The sequence below is a fragment of the Vanessa atalanta genome, chromosome 14 (assembly GCF_905147765.1).
Source record: "Vanessa atalanta chromosome 14, ilVanAtal1.2, whole genome shotgun sequence".
NCBI lineage: Eukaryota > Metazoa > Arthropoda > Insecta > Lepidoptera > Nymphalidae > Vanessa > Vanessa atalanta.
In genome coordinates, this window is record NC_061884.1 from 7118768 (window position 1) to 7142346 (window position 23579).

General features: G+C 29.5%; 4 protein-coding genes across 5 annotated transcripts; 2 read left to right on the forward strand and 2 right to left on the reverse strand.

The window, feature by feature from the left end:
* The first annotated feature begins 212 nt into the window (after positions 1-212).
* On the forward strand, positions 213-3577 carry LOC125068899 (beta-1,4-galactosyltransferase 1-like). The gene is made up of 4 exons (XM_047678269.1): positions 213-708; positions 774-1046; positions 1177-1392; positions 1465-3577. The coding sequence occupies exons 1-4, from the start codon at positions 371-373 to the stop codon at positions 1592-1594; spliced, it is 957 nt and encodes a 318-aa protein (XP_047534225.1). The 5' UTR covers positions 213-370; the 3' UTR covers positions 1595-3577.
* Positions 3578-4820: 1243 nt separating this feature from the next.
* Positions 4821-7096, reverse strand: LOC125068713 (motile sperm domain-containing protein 1-like). Its single transcript, XM_047678003.1, has 4 exons — positions 6885-7096; positions 6645-6808; positions 6400-6566; positions 4821-6153 (listed from the first exon to the last, which is right to left on the reverse strand). Exons 1-4 carry the CDS (start codon positions 7009-7011, stop codon positions 5964-5966), a joined length of 648 nt encoding a protein of 215 aa, XP_047533959.1. The 5' UTR covers positions 7012-7096; the 3' UTR covers positions 4821-5963.
* A 2478-nt stretch (positions 7097-9574) lies between these two features.
* On the reverse strand, positions 9575-16742 carry LOC125068804 (GATOR complex protein NPRL3). 2 transcript variants are annotated; one of them, XM_047678122.1, is made up of 11 exons: positions 16338-16742; positions 16050-16262; positions 15742-15836; positions 15051-15267; positions 14213-14367; positions 13998-14129; positions 12901-13065; positions 12441-12636; positions 11108-11642; positions 10565-10758; positions 9575-10311 (listed from the first exon to the last, which is right to left on the reverse strand). In XM_047678122.1, the coding sequence occupies exons 1-11, from the start codon at positions 16534-16536 to the stop codon at positions 10160-10162; spliced, it is 2253 nt and encodes a 750-aa protein (XP_047534078.1). In that variant the 5' UTR covers positions 16537-16742; the 3' UTR covers positions 9575-10159. The 2 variants fall into 2 exon arrangements, with proteins under 2 accessions (XP_047534078.1, XP_047534077.1); XM_047678121.1 differs by having other exon boundaries at positions 9576-10311; positions 11108-11777.
* Positions 16743-17019: 277 nt separating this feature from the next.
* On the forward strand, positions 17020-21489 carry LOC125068707 (Golgi resident protein GCP60). The gene is made up of 10 exons (XM_047677995.1): positions 17020-17281; positions 17722-17935; positions 18073-18141; positions 18595-18699; positions 18857-19138; positions 19433-19524; positions 19746-19922; positions 20198-20305; positions 20568-20686; positions 21323-21489. Exons 1-10 carry the CDS (start codon positions 17137-17139, stop codon positions 21437-21439), a joined length of 1428 nt encoding a protein of 475 aa, XP_047533951.1. The 5' UTR covers positions 17020-17136; the 3' UTR covers positions 21440-21489.
* The last annotated feature ends 2090 nt before the right edge of the window (positions 21490-23579 follow it).

Here is a 23579-nt window from a genome sequence, read left to right on the forward strand (position 1 = left end):
AATCATGCATACACATACATCAAATATTTTATTATATAGGTTTTTTCCTTAGATATTAAGTAAATTGTTTAGTATGCATTTCTATACATGAGAATCAATTACTTGTTATTTTAATATGATATCCAACTTATCTTTAGAATCAATGTATAAGTTATAAATGAAAAAAAAAAAATGATTGGTGCATGACAAATGACATCGACTGTCGACTTTTGTACATATTGTTAGAGCGACTATGTGTATAACACTGCAATCGCTTTTAAAGGTTTAATTATAATTTAAATAGTTCAGACTACTCGAATTACAGGAATATGTGTTTTAAAGTAGCTATGTATTATAATTAGTGCTAACATTAAATTATCCTCTTAGGGTCATGCGTCATTATGTATTTAAAAAAAAAGTTTTGTACTGCGGTATTTTTGTAATAACATTGATTATACTTCTTCACCCCGATAGAAATGCTAGAGGGACTTATGAATTTATAGCGAAAAAATATATATTGAACAATTTACTACAAGAAACGGCACTAAACTTTTCAAGTACAGCTATATCAGATTGTGATTATTATGATGTTATTTACGATGACACTACATTACCAATAAGTATTATTGAAGAGGATTTAGTTGAGGGTCATAGAATTAAAGAAGGTGGTGAATATGCACCCCTTGACTGCAGACCAAAATTTAGTACGGCAATTGTTGTTCCCTACAGGTATAATAAAATCAATAATTAATAAAAATAGCTACATTATAGTAAGCATGATATTTTGGGCACAGGGAGAAAGCTGAGCAGCTACGAGGATTTCTGGTGTATATGCATATGTTCCTCCGAAGACAAAACATCCATTATCGAATCTATGTGGTGGAGCAAGTCGACTCTCGGCCTTTTAACAGAGCCAAGCTAATGAACATTGGTGCTGTCGCTGCTATGCAGGCAGGATATCCTTGCTTAGTCTTACATGATGTGGACTTGTTGCCTTTAAAACCTGCAAATTTGTATGCCTGTACTAAACTTCCTAGGCATATGTCTTCTAGCATCAATAAATTTAGGTGCCTTGTCATCTATATTACTATGCTATCCTAATTAATTACCTACTATAAACCATTATAAAAACCAACCTTACTTAGTGATAGTTCTACATAAAATCTATGTTTTTAATTATTTTTCTTGATACTTCAGGTTTGTATTACCATATCTCAATCTTTTCGGAGGTGCTATATCAATAGCTTCTAAACAATTTAAGGAAGTAAATGGAATGAGTAATGAGTATTTTGGTTGGAAAGGAGAAGATGATGATCTGTATTCTAGACTTGAGACTCATAATCTAAAACTGACTCGTTTTGAACCAGCCACTAGTCGCTACTACATGTCTTCACACCAGAAACAAGAAATAAAGTGAGTTCATTTCCTTTATATTACCTAATAAACTTATGTCAATCTATAACTATTTATTTTATTATTTCATAGAAAAAAGAGGAACAATCTATTTTATCACACCAAAGAAAGCATGGTCACTGATGGACTGAATTCTTTAAAATACATAGAAGTGGCAACTGTTCTTCACCCATTGTTTACTCATATCATGGTTGATTTGTAACATATCTTCTTGTATATAATATTTTATAAACAAGACACTTAATGAATGAAGTCTATATTATGACATTTTAATGTATAATCATTTCCAATGGCAGGAGGATTAAAGATAAAGTACAACTTTGACCTTGACATCATTTGTTAAGAGTATTTCTATATTTCAGTGTAAATTTAATGCTGTTTTGTTTTTAAAGGTGAGTTGTAAGGTATTTCTGTAAAAACTACATAAACAAGCAGATTATCTTCTTTACAATGCATTGATAATTTTTTTATTCCTGTATTATTTTTGAGAAAAAAAAGAATAAAAACCAAGCAAATGGACAATAAAACGCAATTATAGAGTTTATTAAGTCACATGCCACACTCACACACACATAGCTATTTTATAAGTTAACTGCCTCTTGCTACAGGTATAGCTCGGCTAAGATGCCTTGATCTAAATTATTTATTTTAACTTATATAAAGTTCAACTAAAAAAAAAAATATTTTTCTGATGACAATACATGTTAACCGACTTCAAAAAAATCTCAATTAAATTGTATTTATTGGTTTTTCAGAACCAGGTATAACTCATTTATTAGGTACTTAAAATTACCATCCACATTTGATTAAAAAAAACCTTAGTGTCTTTAATTTATTGTATTAATTTATGAACTCGTAAATTAGTTACCATTTATAATTAGTCTACTAGTGCCCTCTAAGGTTAGGTATAAATTTTTTTTTATAAAATTTGCTTAACATACCCAAATTTTAAATGTTACTATGAGTGGCAATCGATTTTAATATTTTACTCAATTTTTTTTATTTTTTATGTATTAATATATATATCCTATGTCTATATCCAGTATATTAGTTTGTGTTATGATATTAGTCATGTATTATGATTCATATCATTTTATTTTCTATACAATTGAAAATAAAACCATAAAATATATAAATAATCTAATAGCATCACGAGGCTTTATAATCGATTGGCTTGACTATTATAGTAGTATGCTTATACACGCATACGCTTATAGTTATACGCACCCAAACTTAAAAATTACAAATAGACGACAATTGGAATAAGAGCTCTTAAGGTTAAAATAAACCGTGTTATTTATAATGAATTCGTGAAAATATTGTATTTTAAATGTCATCAGTGGAAGTTAGAATTAGAAGTTTTAAAATCAGAAACATTGTTATGTCTGAAGTGCATAATATTACATAGTTATTGGTATTGTATGGAATATGTAAATCTTAGATTTGCTTATCTATAATCCTTTTGCTGTTGGAATATAGTATAGTTTGATCTCAAAAAAGTCCTTGCCTTCTAAAAGTATGGTAAAACAATTAAATTAGCTTATTTTTGAATTTTAAAATATGAAGTTCAAAATTTTTGGCTGTTATATTATGACAAAGAATTTAAAATGCTGAATTACTTTAAATAATAGTTACTTTTACTTAGTTGTAAGATATTAATGTACATTATAATTATAGAAGTTGAAAATATACATCACAAAAATTGTTATCTATTTGTAATAATGAAAAATAGGTAGTTTCTGTTAATTGAAATGTTTAGTTTCTATAAGAATAACTTTTGTTGTACAATTTATCTAGTTTAGAATTTATTTTCATAATTTTATTTCATAAGTATTAATTTTATATCATAATATAAGGTATTCAAAATGTAACCGTCTCAAATTAGCAATCTAGATGCTTTAATTAATATAATGTTACATGTTAATGGTTATTGTTCTTTACACTTGAAAAATAGGTAATTACTACATATCTTACACGTTAATATAAAAAATTAGAATACATAGACTTTGATTGTTCCTAGCAAAATTAGGTTTAGATATGATTCGAATCTCAATCAATAATGAATTCGATTTAATTCCTGAAATAAAATCAAGTTGCTTATTTATCACTTGCTCAATAATTGTGTAGACAATTGTGATCCTATTAGAAACTCGCTAGATGACACCGAATAAAAAGCTGAAGTATATCTTGTTTGTTTTATTTGTAATAAAAAAAGAAAGATTTAAACTATGCAACTTATCACATTATTTAATAATATATTTTTTTTTATAATTGCTGATTAATTTTTTTTCGGAATAGTCTATTTCACAATGCGAAAAAGAAAATGTCAATTATTGTAATCAGTATATATTATGAGTTTAAAAATAGTTATTTATTAACAAAAGTTGAAAATAAAAATTAATTTATTCAAAAATCCCTAAATAAAAATGCATTTTTTTAAACGTTTGTCATGTGACTCAAAACGCTCCTGATTGGTCGGGCTTATGATAACGTCACTTGCTTGTTAACCTCGTTTGCCTACTGTTTGTGCCACAGATTACAGTACAGATAAGTGACATATTGTTAAAGCAGCGTTTGCGCGCGCTATTTGAATATGGAATTTTTAATTTCATATTTTTCAGCAAATATGTACTAGAATTAAAAAAAAAAACAACCTTTACAGGGTTCCTTAACCTCTACTAAATAATACAAAATTGTTTTTAAAAATTAACGGGAAAATGCTGTTAGTATTCTTTCCAACATTCCATGCGGTCATGATTTATACAGTAAATATTTTTAGTTATTTTTGTATATTAAAAAAATACTACTTCTTAATAAATCTTACATTAAGAATAATAGATTTAAATATAACAGACTTGGAGATTTTTGGATTAAGAATTAGTTTTTTGAATATAATTAAGAGAGTGGCTGAGGCCAAATGAGCAGGGATTTAAACAAGAATACTATACAAAAGTTTTACATCTTATTCATGGAATCTATTGAAAACATTTTATATACACATTGTTGATAGTTGAAAAAATATTTGTTAAACATGCATGTTATCCAAAATTGTAGAATTCAGTGTAATTATTTACGATTCTTTACCCATACAAATACAAATGAGTAAACACTCCTGAACTCCTCCACTCATAAAAATCTGTAAACAATCTAAAAAAGAGATTACCTTCTGTAGTAAGTATATATTATTTTTGAGTAAGCAATCTCGTCACATACAAGCGTCGTCGTCCGAACATACAAGCTTAAAAACCAAAAATGTACAAGTAGCAATTGGAATAAACACTCTTCAGAAAGAAATATAGGTTTAAAGGTATTTAAAAAAAAAAACTTGTCAATAATGATGGTTGATTTATTTGGCATGAATTCAATTTCATTGAAAATGGTCCCATGAACCAAAAATAAATAAATATAACACCGAGTTATTTTAATTAAGATATACTTACAACCAATTTAATTATTGAAGTGTCATGATGTGTTACTATTAAATTAAGTTTGACAATACAAATTGATTTACAATTATTAAAATGAGCTGCTTAAAAAACTTCACATATATTTAATTAAAATATTCCCTTTGTGTACTTTTTACACACTAGGGCTGCCATCAATGACTGCCATATATTTTTTAATTATATATATACAAAAAATCCATTCAGGCATAAAATAAATAAATGTCTAATGTTTGTAAGCTGCTAATAGCAGCCTTACTCTTTTAATTTCATAAACTAAACTCACATATCTGACAATATACTGGATTTAGGATGACAATGTGTATATTATCACCTATATACATACAATATATGTATATTCATATAAACTTTCTTGAGTTTAATGAATGAATTACAGATAAGTATAAATAAATACTTTTTTAAAACTACTTAAGAAAATTTTTAGTTAATACTTTTATCTGATATACAAATACTTTGCACCTTTAGTATTTTGCTCCTCTTGTCAAACTCAAGTTTGATTGATAACAATATTGAATTAAAACATAGTTAGGCACAATATTAATTAAGTAGAATAGATATTTCAAAATTAATACAAATATTAAAAACATTTTATGGAATCAACACTAAGAAAATAATTAAAATAAAAAATAAATTGAATCTTGTAAAAAATTAATTAGGCAACTCTTATGGAGGTAAAATATATACAAGACATACACATTTATAATTATTGTTATAAATTGATAGTATCATGTGACACAAATTCAAATATGTACTATTAAAATTTTATGTTCCTGTGAATATATATGAAGCAATATTCACATATTTTAGTTATTATAAGCAGTAACATAGAAACTATTTTGACATGGAATATTTAAGTAATATATGAATATACACATTATTTTTAACAGAAATAAATGCAAATTTTAAAATCGAAAAATTAAATATATGATACAGCACAGCACTATCGTAGACACTTCTCGACATATGCACCAGATTGCTTCAAATTTAAATAAAACATACACAAGATACACAAATAATTGGGAACATAAAACATTCATATTGTCTTATTTACAAAGACATCTAATATTTAATTTTTTTACATCAAAGTGTACAATAATGAAGTTTAGTCTATGGTCTTAAAACTAACATACTCACCAAACCAAGCACAAAGGCGAATACTAATTTAAGATTTGATCCTATGTGTAGCCACTCTGGCCATTGTGATTTCACAACCTGCTCTGGCTGTGTGGGCAAGAGTAAAGCAGCTATACAACATATACTTACTGCAACAGCTACAACATTGATAGGTTGTTGTTCTCTGTAACCAAAATAGGGAAACCCATTTAAGTTATCTATATTTGTGACTATTGAGTTTAAAATTATAAGGGTTATAAATGTCACCAGACAGCTTTAGTTTCATATTATTGAAAAAATGTTATAATCTGAATAACAAATATTTATAAGGAATAAATTTACAAAAGGGACATGAAGTTGATATTTTTAAACAATATTCTAATTTAAACATTTTGTAATATATTTGGTCAAATGTAAATAAATTTAATACCGGTGATGTAAGGGATGATTACATATAACTCGTGAATGTTCTTCTGAAGGCCTTATAGGTGCTGCTTTCGTTGCTAATGGATGAAAATTGTCTCCAAGACTTTCTGGGTTTGTATTCGAAGGTTCTCCCTCTATTAACTTAGTTGGAACATCTCTTTTACCTAGAGCCTGAAAAATTTTGATATTGTTTTAATCTATTACACTTTAAAATATCTAATATAAAATCAGTAGAAGTCACTTTTTTACCTGCTGGGTATTTCTGTCAAACATAGTTATCCTAAACTTTTCTGTCGTGTTGCAGTGGGTAATGGAAGGTTGTGTATATCGCACAACAATATCTATGCAACTTTGAGGAGCTATAATTCCCTCAGGGTCAATTACTGTAAACTTATTTGGAGATGTGCATAAAACTGCGAAAAAATATAACAGACATGAAATATAGAAATCAACTACCATATGGCACAAACGAATATATTGTTTTTTTACCTTTAAAATTTACGGAGAAGTCATAAGGATTATAAACAGTTAATAATTGCTTATGAGTGTGCCTAGCATTCAAGTAGAATTCCAGTGACACAGGAAACACGAACACAGGGAAATTCTTCATTTTCATTAAGGTTTTAAATTCAAGAACAAAGAAAAACAACAACAATTTCGACTATTTTGCATTTCTCGAACTCAGCAGCTGGAACTGTCATGTCAAGATTGTCAAGTGAAACCTGTCAACTAGTGCGTAAGATTTTATAAACATTTATCCGAATTGTCGACTACAGGTGTTTTAAAATTAACTTAAACATTTTACATGAATCGAAAATAATTATTATAAATACGATGTACTTTTTAATTTTTTTAACTATAAAATATTCTTTTGTAAATTTTCATTCCGTAAGATCCACCAGTATAAATTTTACGGATGTCTGTCGGTAATTTTAAACTTTTATCAAGTAGATAGAGTCAAATATAGTATTCCTCTTCTATAGTAATGAATACATTACGTTTCTACGATACGTATACGTATGGGTTGCAACTTGCATTGAATCCTTTTACTTTGGACGAAAATACAATAAGTACAAAGGATATTATAATTCTTATAATTTTACATGATGTAAAATAACAGTTTTACATCTTCTATTCATTAGAGACAAATTTAATGCCATATTCTCTTCTAAAATAGTTAAGATACCATTTTTTTTTAATTTAATGATTGGGTGACTATTGGAATTCATAAAAGTAGGCAACGAAAGAACGAGCTTTATAATGAAAGGACGTACAATCACAGTGCCATTTTTGCCAATTATGTATATAACTATTCAAAATTATTTAGAAAAGTGTGCTTTTTGTCAAAATAATAAACTATAAAAAATAAAATTACGAATGTGAACGGAAAGTTGTATCAGTCATTGAATTTTTTTTGCTGTATTAACAGCTTTGATTACTTTGTTCCTTATTTCTTCTCGGCGGTGGCCGAGTCATTGATCAATGAAATTGTTATAGAACAAATCAAAATCATTTAAGTCATTACATATTAAGACAACTCTCGATATGTGATTGCATCGATAATTGAATTTATTGCGTTTACAGAAATAAAGGTGATAAACTCAATAATGTATATGAACGTGGTATATTTTCTGACCTGATGAAACAGAGTAAAGTCATTCCAATTGTTTTATGTAAATTTGGTAGCACTTCGGACCCCAACAACTATAGGCCAATCTCAATAATTATTGAATTATTTTTGTTAATCGTATGAACTCATACGCTTAGCAAAATATTTGAAAACAAGATTTTAAATCAATTCATATAAAACAATTTGGTTTTACGAAGGGTCGCTGGACTACGCAGGTATCCTTAGGGAATTTTTGTGACTTACCCAAAACCTTTAATTGTGTTCAACATGACTCTGGTCAGAAACTTTATTACTACGGCATTAGAGAATGTGCGTTCGACCTTTCGACTTGGAAAAAGGTTTTCTGAGGTCCTAATTGGTATGTGGGTCCCTCAAGGATCTATTCTATTCCTCGTATACTGATACCTACTTAGTTTTTAAAATTAATTTTAAAAACTAAGTAGGTAGTAGATCCTTATTTACCGATGTTGATACAGCTCGTTTCGTATATTTCAGTTACTTTCCCAGTATAATGTCCTACGGTATTTTACTTTGGGGTAACGCAACTGCTATCCATACGATATTTGTGCTGCAGAAAATGGCTATTCGCGCAATCTATAACCCAGGAGCTAAAGATTCATTGAGGCATACATTTAAAGATATTAACTGTTGCTTCTCAATATTCTGTAATGTTATGTATCCACGGAAAAATATAAATGATTATATGAGAAAATGTGATACGTATAGCATTAGTATAAGGAACAAACACAAACTTGTTACTCCCGTTACTCGACTGCACAGACAGTAACTCTTTGGGGCAATATATACGTACGTATACAGCAGGGATATTATGGAGCTTCGACTACGTTAAGTCGAAACTTCCGATTATTATTACACCTTCGGGTTCAACTCCAAAAATAAAATTTAAAAAATCCGACTTCGTTTCCTTCACCTTCGGTTCCAATATAATTACCTCCGTTACATCCCTGGCGTACATATAGCGTTAGCTGGCAAATTAAAAAAAAAATGATTGGGGCATGGTGCGAAATTAGTGATTGCATGGTTGCCGAAGCCAAATAGAATAAAGTAGATATACTTCAACGATGTGAGCGTATATCTACCTTGTTACGTTACGTATACCTCGTTTTTTAGTTTTGTTTCGTAGGTGAAAGTGCGATTGTTTATTGGTACAAACGTGCAGTTTATTTAGTGCAGTTATTTTATGTCGTTAAACTGCTCTACATGAAAATTGGTATATTTATTTAGGCAGGTGGTCGACCAGGTGTATACTCCGTTCAATCATAAGACTATACGACAATGGTGATACTTATTTTTGGTATATTATTTACCATAAAAACCTGCAATTTTTTTTTTTCATTTTATAATCATGAACACAATATATGTATATATATTTATGCAACGACAAAATGCAATAATTTATACTAGACATCAATAAGGCCAATAAAAGAATCGATGCTACAAAAAGTATGAGTAAATAGTTATAAAAACCACATACAAAAACTAATATTTTATAAAATAGTTTATTTTATTGAATAAAAAATTAATTAAAGCTTCCTCATTAACTAATATCACACATACAAAAAAAAGTAAATTTACTTTTAAATCTATATCATTCATTTGGCGAAAATTTTAGACATAAAGAATTTTACCTTTTCATTTAACCAGGCTATTAATGAATCAAATATCACTATATATTTAAATATAAGATACTAAGTTACAATTTACTAGTACAGAAGTTTGTCTACAATAATTTAATTACATACAATAAATTCTCAAATGTTGAAGGACTTAACATATTACAGAAATAAAACAATTACAAAAGAAAAACAAATTAATCAAATCTTTTTAATAGATTTATGTAAAAACTTTTTAGTAGCAAATGGTAATGATTAAACTAAATACTGTTTAATCTATAAACTAAATAGGAGTGAAAGAGCCATCGATAACATAATAAACCATAAAATTCTGTACAAAAGTATAAATACATGTATATTTTACAGAAATGACAATAAGCACTTTAATATAACATATTTTATCTCATTTATTAAAGAGATATACATTTGCGCTAGCAAATATAACATACGGATAAAATTTTCACAATTTGAAGTGTTTAAATAAAACAGATATCAACTTATTAGTATGGATAGAGCATAGCGACAGCGGGATCTTCTGTTTCAAATGTAATAAGCACATCCTTGAACTTGTCAAGGAGTTGCATTAGTTGCGATCGAGAAACATTCTCCATGAACATTATTTCTTCAAGATGTTGTTCGCCGCGGAAGTAACCTGAAAATAACGTAAAATTTACATATATATTTTTAATTAACAATTGGGCACCTTAGGTATTCTTAGGTCTTTGTAACATTTTTGTGATTTTAATGAAATAACATATAATAGACCAGAGGGCAGTGACAAATTACTTAAATTTAAAATCTCTTTCACTCAGGTGCTGCTTAGTTTAGTAATGAAACACAATTTGAGGTCAAACCACGTTTAAATAACTATGCTACATTGTACATTTAACCGTATCAGTAGGAACCTTTTTTGTGTAGTTGTGCGAGTAGCAGCAGGTCGCCTGGGTTCTCCGAGGCGGGCATGGTGGCGAGCACGGCTCGCTCCTCGGCGGTGAAGGTGTCGAGCAGCGACTCAGTGGTGGGCGGGTCGCTCGGCACGCGGCACGCGTCGGCCGCGTCGCAGCCCGCGGGCGCGCTCCACACGGTGGGCGACTGGAAACTTTAAGTAAAACAGCGACTACTGAGTTTCTTTCCGTAGCTTTACGTTTAGTTCGGCACTGTTACATGACGATTCGACAGCGCTTTTATGAGCCTACTTGAATAAATAATATTTTGATAATTAATCAAAATATCGATTAACTGAATCTAAACAGTAAATATTTTTTTCAAATCCTATTGAGAAAAATTTAAATTCCGAAGCATATACGCTTTTCCACGTAGATACGCTCTCCCGGAGCGTATCTACGTGGAAAAGGCATATTTCTATTTGAATAAATTAGATATATATTGTTTTGCTTAATTAGTATTCTAACCAAACCAGAGAAAAATTTATTTTTTTAATGATTTACCTCATTTCACTCTGCAACTTAAGATTCAACGACACTCCATTCTTTTTTTCCGTTCCATTTGTTGTTGCATGAGCGTTTTTGAGCCTCGGCGATACATCTACGTCACTTTCGAATTTATCCTCATCACTACTTGTATCCCTGTTTATCACATTATCTGATTCTTTCAAGGACAGATCTGAGAGTCTTGATGGTAAACTTTTTACGTCCATATCCTTAGTATCCGTGTGTCCATTGACATGTCCGTTTTCCGTCCCATTGATTCCATTACCGTTGAGATTATTCGATATACCACTATCTACTGAGTTTCCTTGTACTTTCTTTTGTATCTTTTTAGTTGTATCATAATCACAACCATTAACATTAGGTTTTATTAAGCCATCGACCACGTCAATACCGTCATCGAATGAATGATTCGCCGAGTCTACTTCGTGGAATTTATCGTACTTCGTGTGTTCGGATTCGATAACTATAGGTTTCGTATGCGAAAAGTCCGTCTGGTTAAGGTTATTTTGCGTTGGGTAATCTTCATCTGAATCTGGAAAAGTATTAATGCTTTCTCTAGGTTCAACTGGCTCGGGGACGTTTAGTTGTACTTGGTTTAATGATGAGAAGGATACACTGTTTGACTGGTAGTAAGAGTCGTGTTTTTCGCAAAAATACTCTTTACCATCTATAAAAAAAATTGGTTCATATAAGTATTGAATTAAGACATTCTGATTTTAAGTTTAGAATTATTACTTACTTACTTTAAAGTAGGTAAATCAAATGTTGAATAGATTTTGACCAGTTTCAAACGTATGCAAATAAAATATTAAGCCAAGTATATACAATCGATGACTCGAAAGAGAATTCATGAACATATGCGAAAATAGTTTAGACAGCTTATGGCATATACATATGTTAACTAGACAAGCCGTTAAATATTTTAAAGACTAGAAAATTGTTATGATAAATAATCATCGCTTTTAAATAACTAATTCGAATGCAGAACAAAAAAAATATCGTCTAATTTTGAGTCGTTCCCACTACCAATAGGAGTTGGCAGTATGTAAATTATTAACAAATTCCTTACATCGTGAAAGCGCCGGCCACCGTGAGGTCTAGTGTCTTATAGGTTCATCATCGCCTATACAAAGCAAGCAAACGAACTAGCGTAGAATTCAGTCACCATGCTGTAGGATTTGCTCGTTTAGTTTAAAGATCTCATGGATTCAATACACACCCCAAACCGGAGAAGTAAAACGCAAATTATACTAAATGAATCCATTCCACCTACTAAGGCTATCCCAAGGAATGAAGTTTTCCGAACGATGACGACAACGGGAGCGCTCACCGTACTGCGCGTGCGGGTGTCGCGGCCAATGCGGGCAGTGCGGCGAGTTGAACTGCACGTAGGTGTGCAGCTGCAGCAGCAGGCGGCGCCGCAGCAGCCACGCCACGAGGCGCGCCGGCCGCCCGCCGCAGCGCGCGCCCCACGCGCCGCGCGACACGTACCACAGCGGCGCCGGCAGCGAGAACTCGCTCAGCATCTGCCACGCGACACGACACTTATAAACTGTACGCTGTACGCTGTATGCAGGTCGCTACGAGCGGTATTGCTAATACAATTCCACTGATTATTTTATAGAGAGATGCAGTCACAGTTCTTCGCAAGACTGCAAGCTTGATTTACTATTAGGTTACAGGCGAGTGTCTGCACTGAGTGTCGCAACTCACAATATCAATATATCGTCGCCAGTAGAAATGAGCATTTAGCATTATTTATTATATTTTCGTACGTGAAATAAACTTACTTGTAATAAACACAGTCCAGGAAACTCCTTGGCGAATTCGTCGACGAGTGGCGAGTTTATATGTATATTCGCTCCAGGCGCGACTACGTAAACATTACCTTCACATAACGGATATATGACTGTTGCTTTAGCCCAGTACACTAAATGTCCTGTAAGCTGGAAAGCCTGCAAAAAAATTATACTTGAGAGTCATAAAATTAACAAATAAAAAAAATCTTAAATATTTATAAAGGAATATATTATCAAAAATAATATGGAGATATTATTTATGATAATATATTCAAGAGCAGAAAAAACCTTAGCTCAAGCGTAAAACATTTACAATGCTATAAAAATAGGAAGTTATTTTTTTTAAATATAATAAGAATATAATGTCCATAGGAATTATTTATATTCCTATTGTTATTATCATTTGATAAAAAAATTTAGTATTGCATTGAATGATTTTGACAAAACCAAAGTTCGAAATGGCTTCAACAATAATTGTCAAATGCACTTTGTCCGGGCTCTCAGTCTATGATATACAAGAGTATGACTTAAGAAATTCAAAGGTTTTATATTCTATCTATCTACATCAATTAAAACAAAAAAGAGTTACATGTAAAATTAACCACATTCATTGGATCATTTATTAATTGAATAAGTTATTCAGTACTTTTACCTTACGAAACTGTTATGTTATGTCAATTCAAGTTCAGTTATTAATTAACTTCCTTATTTGCCTTTGGGGCTCATAAGCTCATACTTATACTTATTAAAAAATGATTATAATAAACATTTTGCAGTAATGTAAAGACCTGGTAAAGAGTTGGACAAGAGCCTAAGGCGCAATTATATTAAGTATTCCTAAAGACTGTGTGTGTAGTGCTTTTCTAATAACATTTTTAAATAAGCCTGATTAATTATTTTTACATAAAAGTAACCTTTCGATTGTCGTAGGAAATTTCTTTGGTGCTCAAAATAAACTTTCATTGAGAGAATATGTCTCACTGAAAGTTAGAATAATCCATACGACCTTACCTTAATATTGGTAACTAATGATAAATCAAATTGTATATTACATATTATATATTTCTAACTCAAATTATATATTTTACCTGTGTGAGTGTTAGATCTGCTTCGATGGCTAATGTTTGCAAACTCTTCAGAGGACTGTATAATTTTATAAGTCTTAGAAGCGCAGGGCTTCCATCTAAAGGTATCGATGCCAGCAAGTCATTAGGATTAACCTGAAATGAATAATAAACATGAATATAATATTTTTATAAATTAATTTTTATAAAATTAAATTTCAAATAAACAATAGTGTTACCATAAGTAGAATGCCATGATAAGGGCGTAACCTCTGCACACATTTGTCAATTGTCTCCGGCTCTATGATGGAACCTCTATTATGTATCTGATGTGCTTTATGTGGCAGGCAAAATGATAGAAGTACCCATTTGTTTATGCGAACTTGTACTATACCTGAAATAAAAATTAATATTTTTGAGTATTAATATATGAGTTTGTGTGCGAGCACAGGTACAATGTCTTATCCCTCACATTGATAATCTGATAGGACAGCAATTCCGACAAGACGGAAAAGAGTTCAGGAACATGATCTTCATGTGCCTTTCAAGCACATAGCATAGCATAGCATCTTTTGTTTAATTCTTAGTATAAAATTATTGAGGGCATTGTAGCTAAATTAATGTTTAATCATGTTTTGTATGTCATGTACATATTAAATAACAAATCCTTATCCTAATCCTTTGAAAAAAAAAACAAAAGCAAGCTTTACTGGATAATAGTGCAATTCTTACTCTTAAAGGATAAATGCTAATATAATTATATACTTTAAAACATTAAATATGGAATAAGGATTCCATATATTTCAGTTAATTAAAACTATTTTACTAAAATTAAATTAAAATTATATTTTTACTTTATTTATTTATATGCTTCTTATGAATTTTTGTGTTTGATTACTCAATTAAAGGTTGGCAAAAAGCTTTTATATCACAAAAATTTATTGGAACTTGATATTTTTCTGTGACCTGTATTCACTATTGCAGCAGATTTTCTATATAAGTAGTTTTATACCTTGGAATGTAATACATCCCTTAGTTGCTGTGTTAAATGTAGTTATTTAAAAAAAATGTGCATACCAGTACTACTTAATTCTTCAAACACAGATTTCATAGATCTCGCCAGCGAGCTTCTCTGTAGAATAAGGTGAAATGCCGACTTAGGTACATTATTAGTTCCATTATCCATGCTGTATGTAGTAGAGCTGACTGAATGTCTGGAATTTTCTTCTTCATCATCATTTTCACCAGAATTTACCTCACTATCTAGTGCTGATACTTCATCATGTGCGGCCAACTGAAAAGAAATAATAATATTATATCAAATTCACAATTAAAATATACACACATGGTTATTTTTTTTTCATAAACATACATATTATTATGGTATTAACTCTCTCAAATATTCATGCTTGATGTATTGGTCAGTTCCTATATATCTTTAAATAATTTTAGTTTAACTTTTTACTTTTCTGGTACATTCAATTAAATTCACTTGATTTTTTTTAAATATCATAGATAGTTTCATAATGAAATGAGTTTATAGGCTTTAAATTGGCCCTAGAAAATGTTAATAAACAAGCCTTAACCTTTTTGCTGGTCTTCAGTAGAACTACTAAACTATATTCTAGACCAATGGCAGCTTTAAATAAAAAGTAACTTTTAAAATGACAACTCCAAAGTTCTTGTATATAGTATATTTAGATTTTTATAAGATTACTGATTACTAGATTATTTGTTTATTTTATATTTTCATAAAAGTTATTGTTACCATAATTTTCATTTCTTCGGTCAAATAGGAACACCTCTTCTCTTCATGTCTTAGAGCTTTACCCAATCTTTTGCTTAAGTCATAATAACATTTCACTGAAAATAATAAAACATAGGTGATTAATTAGTCAAAAATTCCTATTTATACTAACTTGTTCAATATAATCAGATTTCCACTATTTCCATTATATATGATCAATTAAAAATTATGAAAATAAGTTATTATTACTCTAAGTAGTAACTTTATTTTAATATGTAAATATTTTTTTAAACTATATAAAGTAAAAGAAAGAATAAAAATAGAATTACCGATAGAATGGCTTGCAGATGCTTGCAGTGCAAACACTATATTAATAAGTATCATTGCAGCAGTGTCATCTTTGTTAGTCCTGTAGGGGAGCAGAGTGGGGTGACCTACAAATCTCACATCATTGACTTTTAGCTCAAACTTTCTGTTACAAAGTTCTGCTTTAACAGCAAATAGTGTTGATAACATTTCATCTGTGAAGCCACTTAGTTGACCTAAAATGTATTCAATGCAAATCATATTAAAGTGCAACATAAGAAATTTTAATTTAATTTAAAATAATTACCTACCTTTACAGATATTGGATGTTTGAGATTGTGAGTTTTGCAGTAGATCTTCAGCAGAATTTATTGCATATGGATTGTGACGTCCAAATTTCTTCTGCTTACTTTCATCCTTATTTTCAGTTGTGTAAGGATATCTAAATAATAATCTGTCTCCTTTACTATCAGATTTCACAAAAAATATATTCAATGGATTAACCTCCATGGCTAAGATTTACGTCAGTGGAAAATATTATAAACAATATCAATGAAAATTGGTAAACAATGCATCTGTAAAATTAGGGCACGTTATAACAATTAAACATATTTTTAAAATACTTAAAATTGCACTCATATTTTATAACTCATAAAATAATTAATTAAAGGTGTAGGTTTAGAAAGTTAAGATTTTTCTAATAATTGAAAAAACTATACAATGACACAAAGCAAAAACTGAAAAGAATATAGATTATGAATAACGATGTCAAAATTGACATAAGAATATATGCGTAGCTATATAGATATTTATAAACGCGGTTGGAAAATATATTAATTCATTTGTACACAATACATAGCAAACGAATTCAATCCATGTTTGTTTTTGAAGATAATAGTTGTACACTGAATAAATAATATTGAATATATTTTGAATGTTTTATTCCATAGATAACTAGCCTAAAACGTCAAGTGACAAATTGTGAAGTTGTCAAATGAATTTTGATAATACGGCGAAACGATTTGTGCCACCAATGATAGTCATAAATCAAGATAGAAAAGTAAAAATCGATTTCTGTAAATAATTTAGAATAAAATTATCATCAATATAATGGCAAATAGAAGTGAAGGTAATCAAAAAGTCAACCCAGTAAAAGTACCCCTAGAAACTGACCAAGGTATTATAGAAAGCGAAGAACGTAAATGGGGATTGCCATTGAGAGAAGTTTATAAACATGGACTCTCTTTTTATAAAGGTAAGATATTCAGTTTACACACTAAATATCATCTAAGGCTGAAATGCAGCCGTAACAAATTTATATAATACTGCCATACCTTTATAGATTTATAATATTTATATATATAAAATAGTTTTATATAGATTCAGATATATACGTAATTATTGACTAATGAGAAGTGTTGATTAATAAAACTTTACGGTGCCTTAAATATCAGCTCTTATTCAAGATTTAGATTTTATATATGTACAGATAAAAAACATAGAAATCCTTTATTTGAGTATTCACAATTCATAAAAGCTTTTTATACAATAACTATACAAGTGGTTATGAACTACTAATATTAAACTATCAAAAAAATTCAATAATAAAATAATTATACATAATCATTTTTTGATTCAATAATTAATAAATTTGGTACAATAATTGAAGTAAAAATATTTTTGCAATATTTTTAGATAAAGAGGGAAAGGCCATTCACCTTAGTTATGAAGATAGATTGAAGTTGGTTGCATACACTCAACAAGCAGCACATGGACCTTTAGATGTAAACTCAGCACCACCTCTTGGAGTGCTTGATGTTATAGGGAGGGATAGAAGATCAGCATGGCAAGCCCTAGGTCAAATGTCTCAGGTCCAAGCTATGGCAGGATTTATACATACTCTAGATAGGTACTTCCATTTGTTAGACTGACTCTATCATATAAAAACTATATTTAAAAAGTAATTAAAAATTACACTGGCTAATAACATTCTGACTGATTCAAGTATTTCATACATAAATAAACTTAAATTAAATATATTTGCAGGTTATGTCCTATGTTTAAGCCATTTTTAGAAGCAATTCAAAAGGATGTTGAAGATAAAAAGCAGAGAGAGTAAGTTATCCAAGCTATGTACTTTGTCCTCTTAAGCAATTTCTGAATGACTAATTGCAGATTATATAAAACTAAAATCTTTATTATTAATAGTTATTCTTATATATTTTGATAAGTATATTTATTATAATCTTTATTATAAAAAAGATAATAAACAGTTAGTACTGAATCGGGATAATGTTTGCCTATTTTGACAGTATTAAATGAGTGAATTGGTTTATAGCCTAGTTTATAGTATTTTGGTGTAAGTTGGTAATACTTACTTAATTTTTTTATTTATACATTTAGATATCATTTTTCTCATCATATGTCAATGGATGTGTAAGGATACACAAGGAAGTATGAGGATGCTAGAAAAAATCTCCAAAAATGTCCATGCTATTTGTAATTTTTTTTTATAAATATATTTTATATAATATAAATATAAATTTTTAAAGATTTTTATTTTAATAGATTAAAGAAAACAGAAGATGAAAAAGCGCATATGGAATTGCAGAATAGAATAATGTTAGAAAAACAAAAACAAGAAAGTTCTAAATTATCAGAAGAACAGCAAGTGTAGGTGTATTTGAAATAATTTTAATTTATTATTTGTATATTATATGTTGTAATAAATATAATTTAGTATGTTTAATAGCAAGCAATAAATAATTATCTCTATTAACTATTAAATATTATATTGTCATACTTATATTATTATTATAATATTCTGCAGGCAAAGAATTAAAGATGCACTGAATGCACAAACCTATGACCAGTTTCTTCAGTATGCACAACAGCAGTTTCCAGGCAACTTTGATCAGCAAGCAATACTTATTAGACAATTGCAAGATCAACACTACCAACAGTATATACAGCAACTGGCAGTGGATCAACGTCTTGCTAATTCTAACCTAAACTATAAAGAAGAGTCTGATAATGATGAACAAATTGAAAAAGAGGATTGCACAAAAGATCATATATTGAATGACAGTGATGAGGGTCTCACAGATAATAAGTGAGTAATACTATTAAAAATAAATGGTACCAATTTTTTGTTTTTAATTATTTTTAGACTTAGCTTACTTTTAACAAATAATAATTATTTTTTTCCACATAGTCACTAGGTATTTCGGTAGTTAAAAAAAAAGAGGAAGCTTACCCATCAATGAAATGACCTACATATGTGCTAATTATTAGCAATTAGTGCTCTAACAATATTTATTCCTGCAACAGCCAAATAACAATAATAGATAGTTAAAGTATATTTTGGATGAATTATGGAAGAATTCAAAATATACATTTTTTTCAGATCCTTACAGACATCTGAGAAGAACGAAATGGAGTACAATGAAGAATCCCGAGAAGACGCAGAAGACGAAGATGAAGAAACTGATGGTGATGGTTAGTAACCAAGTTAACACTATAAAAAAAATAAAGAATGTATAAAAAATATAGTGGTAATTTTAGTTTATTAATAATATATTTGAGACCAGGAACATGCTACTTTGTGTCTATAGGCCTTTGATTATATGCAACACGGAACATGGTCTGAAATCTTCGTCACTATATCACTAAAAATATGCTATTTATCTGTTATTGTAACAAATATGAAATGATTCCAGGAGTAGAGGAGGCCCGTATGTGGACGCGTGAAGATATAGTGCAGTTTAAAGAATCAGCGCGAGCAGGTGGGGGCATGCTCACTGTGGGTCATGGTGAGACTGTCACTATCAGGGTGCCGACGCACCAGCGTGCACGTTGCATATGCTGGGAATTCGCCACTGACAACTATGATATAGGTAGGAATAGACTCAGATTTTCAATGGTGTTAATGTTCAGAGCTAAAATTTAGTAATCAATAAAAAAATTGCATAATCATATTAATTCCCTAATAAAAAAAACTTGCTTTTAAAATTATCAAGATTATAAAGCGATTGCCCATTCATATCTCTCTTCTCTTTTTAAAGATAAGAAGATAAAGAAAGAGCTTTAAATTTTACAAGAAGTGCCATGATGTGTCGTATATTATTTTACTAAACAAGTAAATTTCTTAATTTAAAGGATTTCTTTCTAGGTTTTGGACTTTTCTTTGAATGGAGCAAATCACCAACATCAGAAGTGACAGTGCATGTAGCTGAGAGTGATGATGAGGATGATGCAGATGATGATACATATGATGAAGGTGATCTATTTTGTTATGATTTTATAACTTATGAAGTAAACTTTATATATTATAATAGAGAAATTGACAACATGGTTACAAAATATTTCGGGAGTTATATTTAAGTTTTATAAAATAAATATATATGGCATAAAGCCATATTTTTTTTTATTTTAAAGCAATTCCTTGTTATCAAGTAAGAGAGTTAATATTAAAAACCTTTTGTTGTGTAAAAAATAATAGTAAACTATGGAAATACTGCATAAACTTTTTTTTTTCGTAGAATACACAATTTATGGTAATACTGACCCAGAAGTAGGCGGTGAGAGGCGCGTGCTCAACAGTCATCGGCCGATGGTCAACCTCGTCGTGCCAATATATAGGCGAGACTGCCACATGGAGGTAATAACGCCCATTAATCGTCCGAGGAGAATCAAATCCCTTATTTATTCTATTTTTATTATCAACATATTGCTAACCTAACCTAACCTTTCTGTTTTTGATAATCGAATCCTTTTGCCGTAGTGCAACCAATCTCAGCAACCTCATTATTCAATTTGTTTTGTTGAATATAAGTATAATAAAAGATATTGTAGAAAAACTATTATATTCTACATGTACTACCAAGATAATAATTGAGGGCACAGGAGGCCTCAAATTATGACTTGTGATCGCCCATTGATCAAAATTTTTAATTAATAATAGAATTGTAACTTGACAGCACAGAAATATTAGATACATACATTGTTATTGACATTATTACAATAAAACCAAATAATTATATACATTGTTATTGACATTATTACAATAAAATTGTCAATAAAACGTTACGATCTTTATAAATTTTACTGTAACTGTATATTTTATTTAATATACTCTATTTTTTACGCATGTCATACATACATTTTAGCTTTTTTCATTCTCCATATGAAATTTAACAATGCTAAAATTTACACGAGTCTGTGCAAAAGGTTTAATACGATATAAAATGTTTTCTCTTTTTGTTAGTTGCTATAGTTTCAATTATTGTTATTTCAGGTGTATGCTGGATCTCATACTTATCCCGGAGAGGGCGTATATTTATTAAAATTCGATAATACGTACAGTTTATGGCGATCTAAAACTTTATATTATAAAGTCTACTACACACAGTAATTCAATGTTATTTTATATACTAAATACATGATATATAATATAATAATAATTGAATTGATAATTTTAATGAATTTTATTTCAATCGAAATATAGTTAGATTTTCGTTTTCATTTTTTTAATTGTATGGCGTATTATAAACTTTATTAAAATTATTTCAATTCAATAAAATCCTAATATTTTATAGATACATGACAAATTATTATGAAATATTATAGAAGTATCAAATATTTACTAAATAAAAATAATAGTATTATGAATGTATCAGATGCATATGCTAGCATGTTTGGATTGTGCAATTACATATATGATCAATCAAAAGTAGTTAATAAAAATAATTGACATTCTAAATAATTTATATAATGACATACCTTTATTTTTAGCAGTACAATAGTATTTATTTTTAATAAAAATTAAAAAAATGCAAACCTTTCTTACACTGCTTGTACCAGTTTTTAATTACATATTTTATGAATAAATTGCCATATATGTATATTAAAAATGGATTTGTGCCAATAACACTTATTATTATGTACTTAATTACAATAGTTTTCTAGGAAACAAAAGTGCGGATAAATTTTGTCATTTATGTTTAAAAGTAATAGTAACTCGTAGAAAATTCTTGTTTTAATGCAAGTCATGTTAACTCTATTTAAATTAATAAAATAGTGTGCAACCTTTAATGTTAAATTATTTTTAGAATTCATGTAATAAGTAATTTTATTTTATCTGTATAAGGAAAATTATATAAAAACTATCTCTATGTACAAAATCCAAATCAGCACACTTTAAATTGTACACAGCCTCTATGACCACTGTGTAGATAAAAAAAGAAAGGTAAAAAATATTTATAAAAATGGGTTAAATTTTAATATTTTTAGTATTAAAAACAGCATTTATAATATTATTATTTATTGTTGTAGAAATAACTGTGAGTAGTAACATTATTTTATGTCAATACCTATTTATAGTATTTGTAAGAGAAATATATTAGATTCATGTTTATAAAAAAAAGCCGTTTTTTATTACTAACTAATACCTAAAAAAACAGTTGAAACGAAACTTAAATTTTTTGGTAGGTTTTTAAACAATGTTCCTTTTGAAGATTAAAAAAGGCTACCGGTATTTTTGTTAATTTTCTTTTTACATATACATATACCCTGTGATATTCCTTCTAATACTGAATAAAATAAGATAAGATTCTAGTGTTTGAATAAATTATCAAAAAAAATGTATGTCTACAATTTTTGTAATATAGGTAGACGGGCAAATGACAGGAAATGGTCATCACCGCTCCTAGGCATTGGCGCTGTAAGAAATATTAACCATTTCTTAAATCGCCATCCTTGGGAACTAACATATTATGTGTCTTAACTTTGACTTATGTGTATACTACTAGAGTCTAGACGCGCTGTTCGGTACTGCGCACTAAGTTCGGTAAATTGACCACAAGTCATAATTATAGTGGGATGCGAGCAGTCGAGAGGCTGACAGTTGTTGAAAGTAGTAAATTATATATACCTACATAATATAAAACAAAGTCGCTTCCCGCTGTCCGTCTGCCCCTTTGCTATCTATCTAGATCTATCTATATAAATCTTTAAAACTACACAACGGATTTTGATGCGATTTGTTTTCATAGATAGAGTGATTCAAGAGGAAGGTTTATATGTATAATACATTCATAATATAGTAGAGAAACGATAATTTTAGAGGTTTCTAATGGGCTGTCGTATATAAACATATACTTTCTCGCTTTCAAACTAGCGCCGGCTAAACCCTACCAGATAGTGTATTACAGTAAAGTACACCTTAAAAAGGTCTACAAAAAAAAATGGTATGGGAAATCTGATATCCGCCATGGTATATGTCTATCTTTTACGGATAACCCACAATAACCATAAACACAAAATGCAGAGTCCTAGCTGTTGGTATTGTCTAATGACAAAAAAGCTGTGAACGTTATATACATATGTTAGATATTCTGTACTATATTTAGTACCAGCATTGCACCCGGGTGAAGCCGGCCCGGATCGCTAGTTCTTAATAAATTCGGACAACTTTTGTTAAGTGGGTCATAAAAAAGGCATTTTTCATGGCTTCGCCCCAGATGTGAGTAGCGTACACTAAAAGATCTCCTGTT

Excerpts from the sequence above, each read along its gene's own strand:
- LOC125068899 (XM_047678269.1), top strand. The coding sequence starts at position 371 with ATGCGTCATTATGTATTTAAAAAAAAAGTTTTGTACTGCGGTATTTTT. Across the intron at positions 709-773 it reads GCAATTGTTGTTCCCTACAG|GGAGAAAGCTGAGCAGCTAC; the intron begins GTATAATAAAAT and ends TTTTGGGCACAG. Across the intron at positions 1,393-1,464 it reads CACCAGAAACAAGAAATAAA|AAAAAAGAGGAACAATCTAT; the intron begins GTGAGTTCATTT and ends ATTATTTCATAG.
- LOC125068713 (XM_047678003.1), bottom strand. The coding sequence starts at position 7,011 with ATGAAAATGAAGAATTTCCCTGTGTTCGTGTTTCCTGTGTCACTGGAA. Across the intron at positions 6,567-6,644 it reads TTGACAGAAATACCCAGCAG|GCTCTAGGTAAAAGAGATGT; the intron begins GTAAAAAAGTGA and ends AAAATTTTTCAG. Across the intron at positions 6,154-6,399 it reads AATCATCCCTTACATCACCG|AGAACAACAACCTATCAATG; the intron begins GTATTAAATTTA and ends TTTTGGTTACAG.
- LOC125068804 (XM_047678121.1), bottom strand. The coding sequence starts at position 16,536 with ATGGAGGTTAATCCATTGAATATATTTTTTGTGAAATCTGATAGTAAA. Across the intron at positions 13,066-13,997 it reads CAGATCTAACACTCACACAG|GCTTTCCAGCTTACAGGACA; the intron begins GTAAAATATATA and ends ATTTTTTTGCAG. Across the intron at positions 10,312-10,564 it reads CGCACAACTACACAAAAAAG|GTTACTTCCGCGGCGAACAA; the intron begins GTTCCTACTGAT and ends CGTTATTTTCAG.
- LOC125068707 (XM_047677995.1), top strand. The coding sequence starts at position 17,137 with ATGGCAAATAGAAGTGAAGGTAATCAAAAAGTCAACCCAGTAAAAGTA. Across the intron at positions 18,142-18,594 it reads GAAGATAAAAAGCAGAGAGA|ATTAAAGAAAACAGAAGATG; the intron begins GTAAGTTATCCA and ends TTATTTTAATAG. Across the intron at positions 19,525-19,745 it reads TGAAGAAACTGATGGTGATG|GAGTAGAGGAGGCCCGTATG; the intron begins GTTAGTAACCAA and ends AAATGATTCCAG.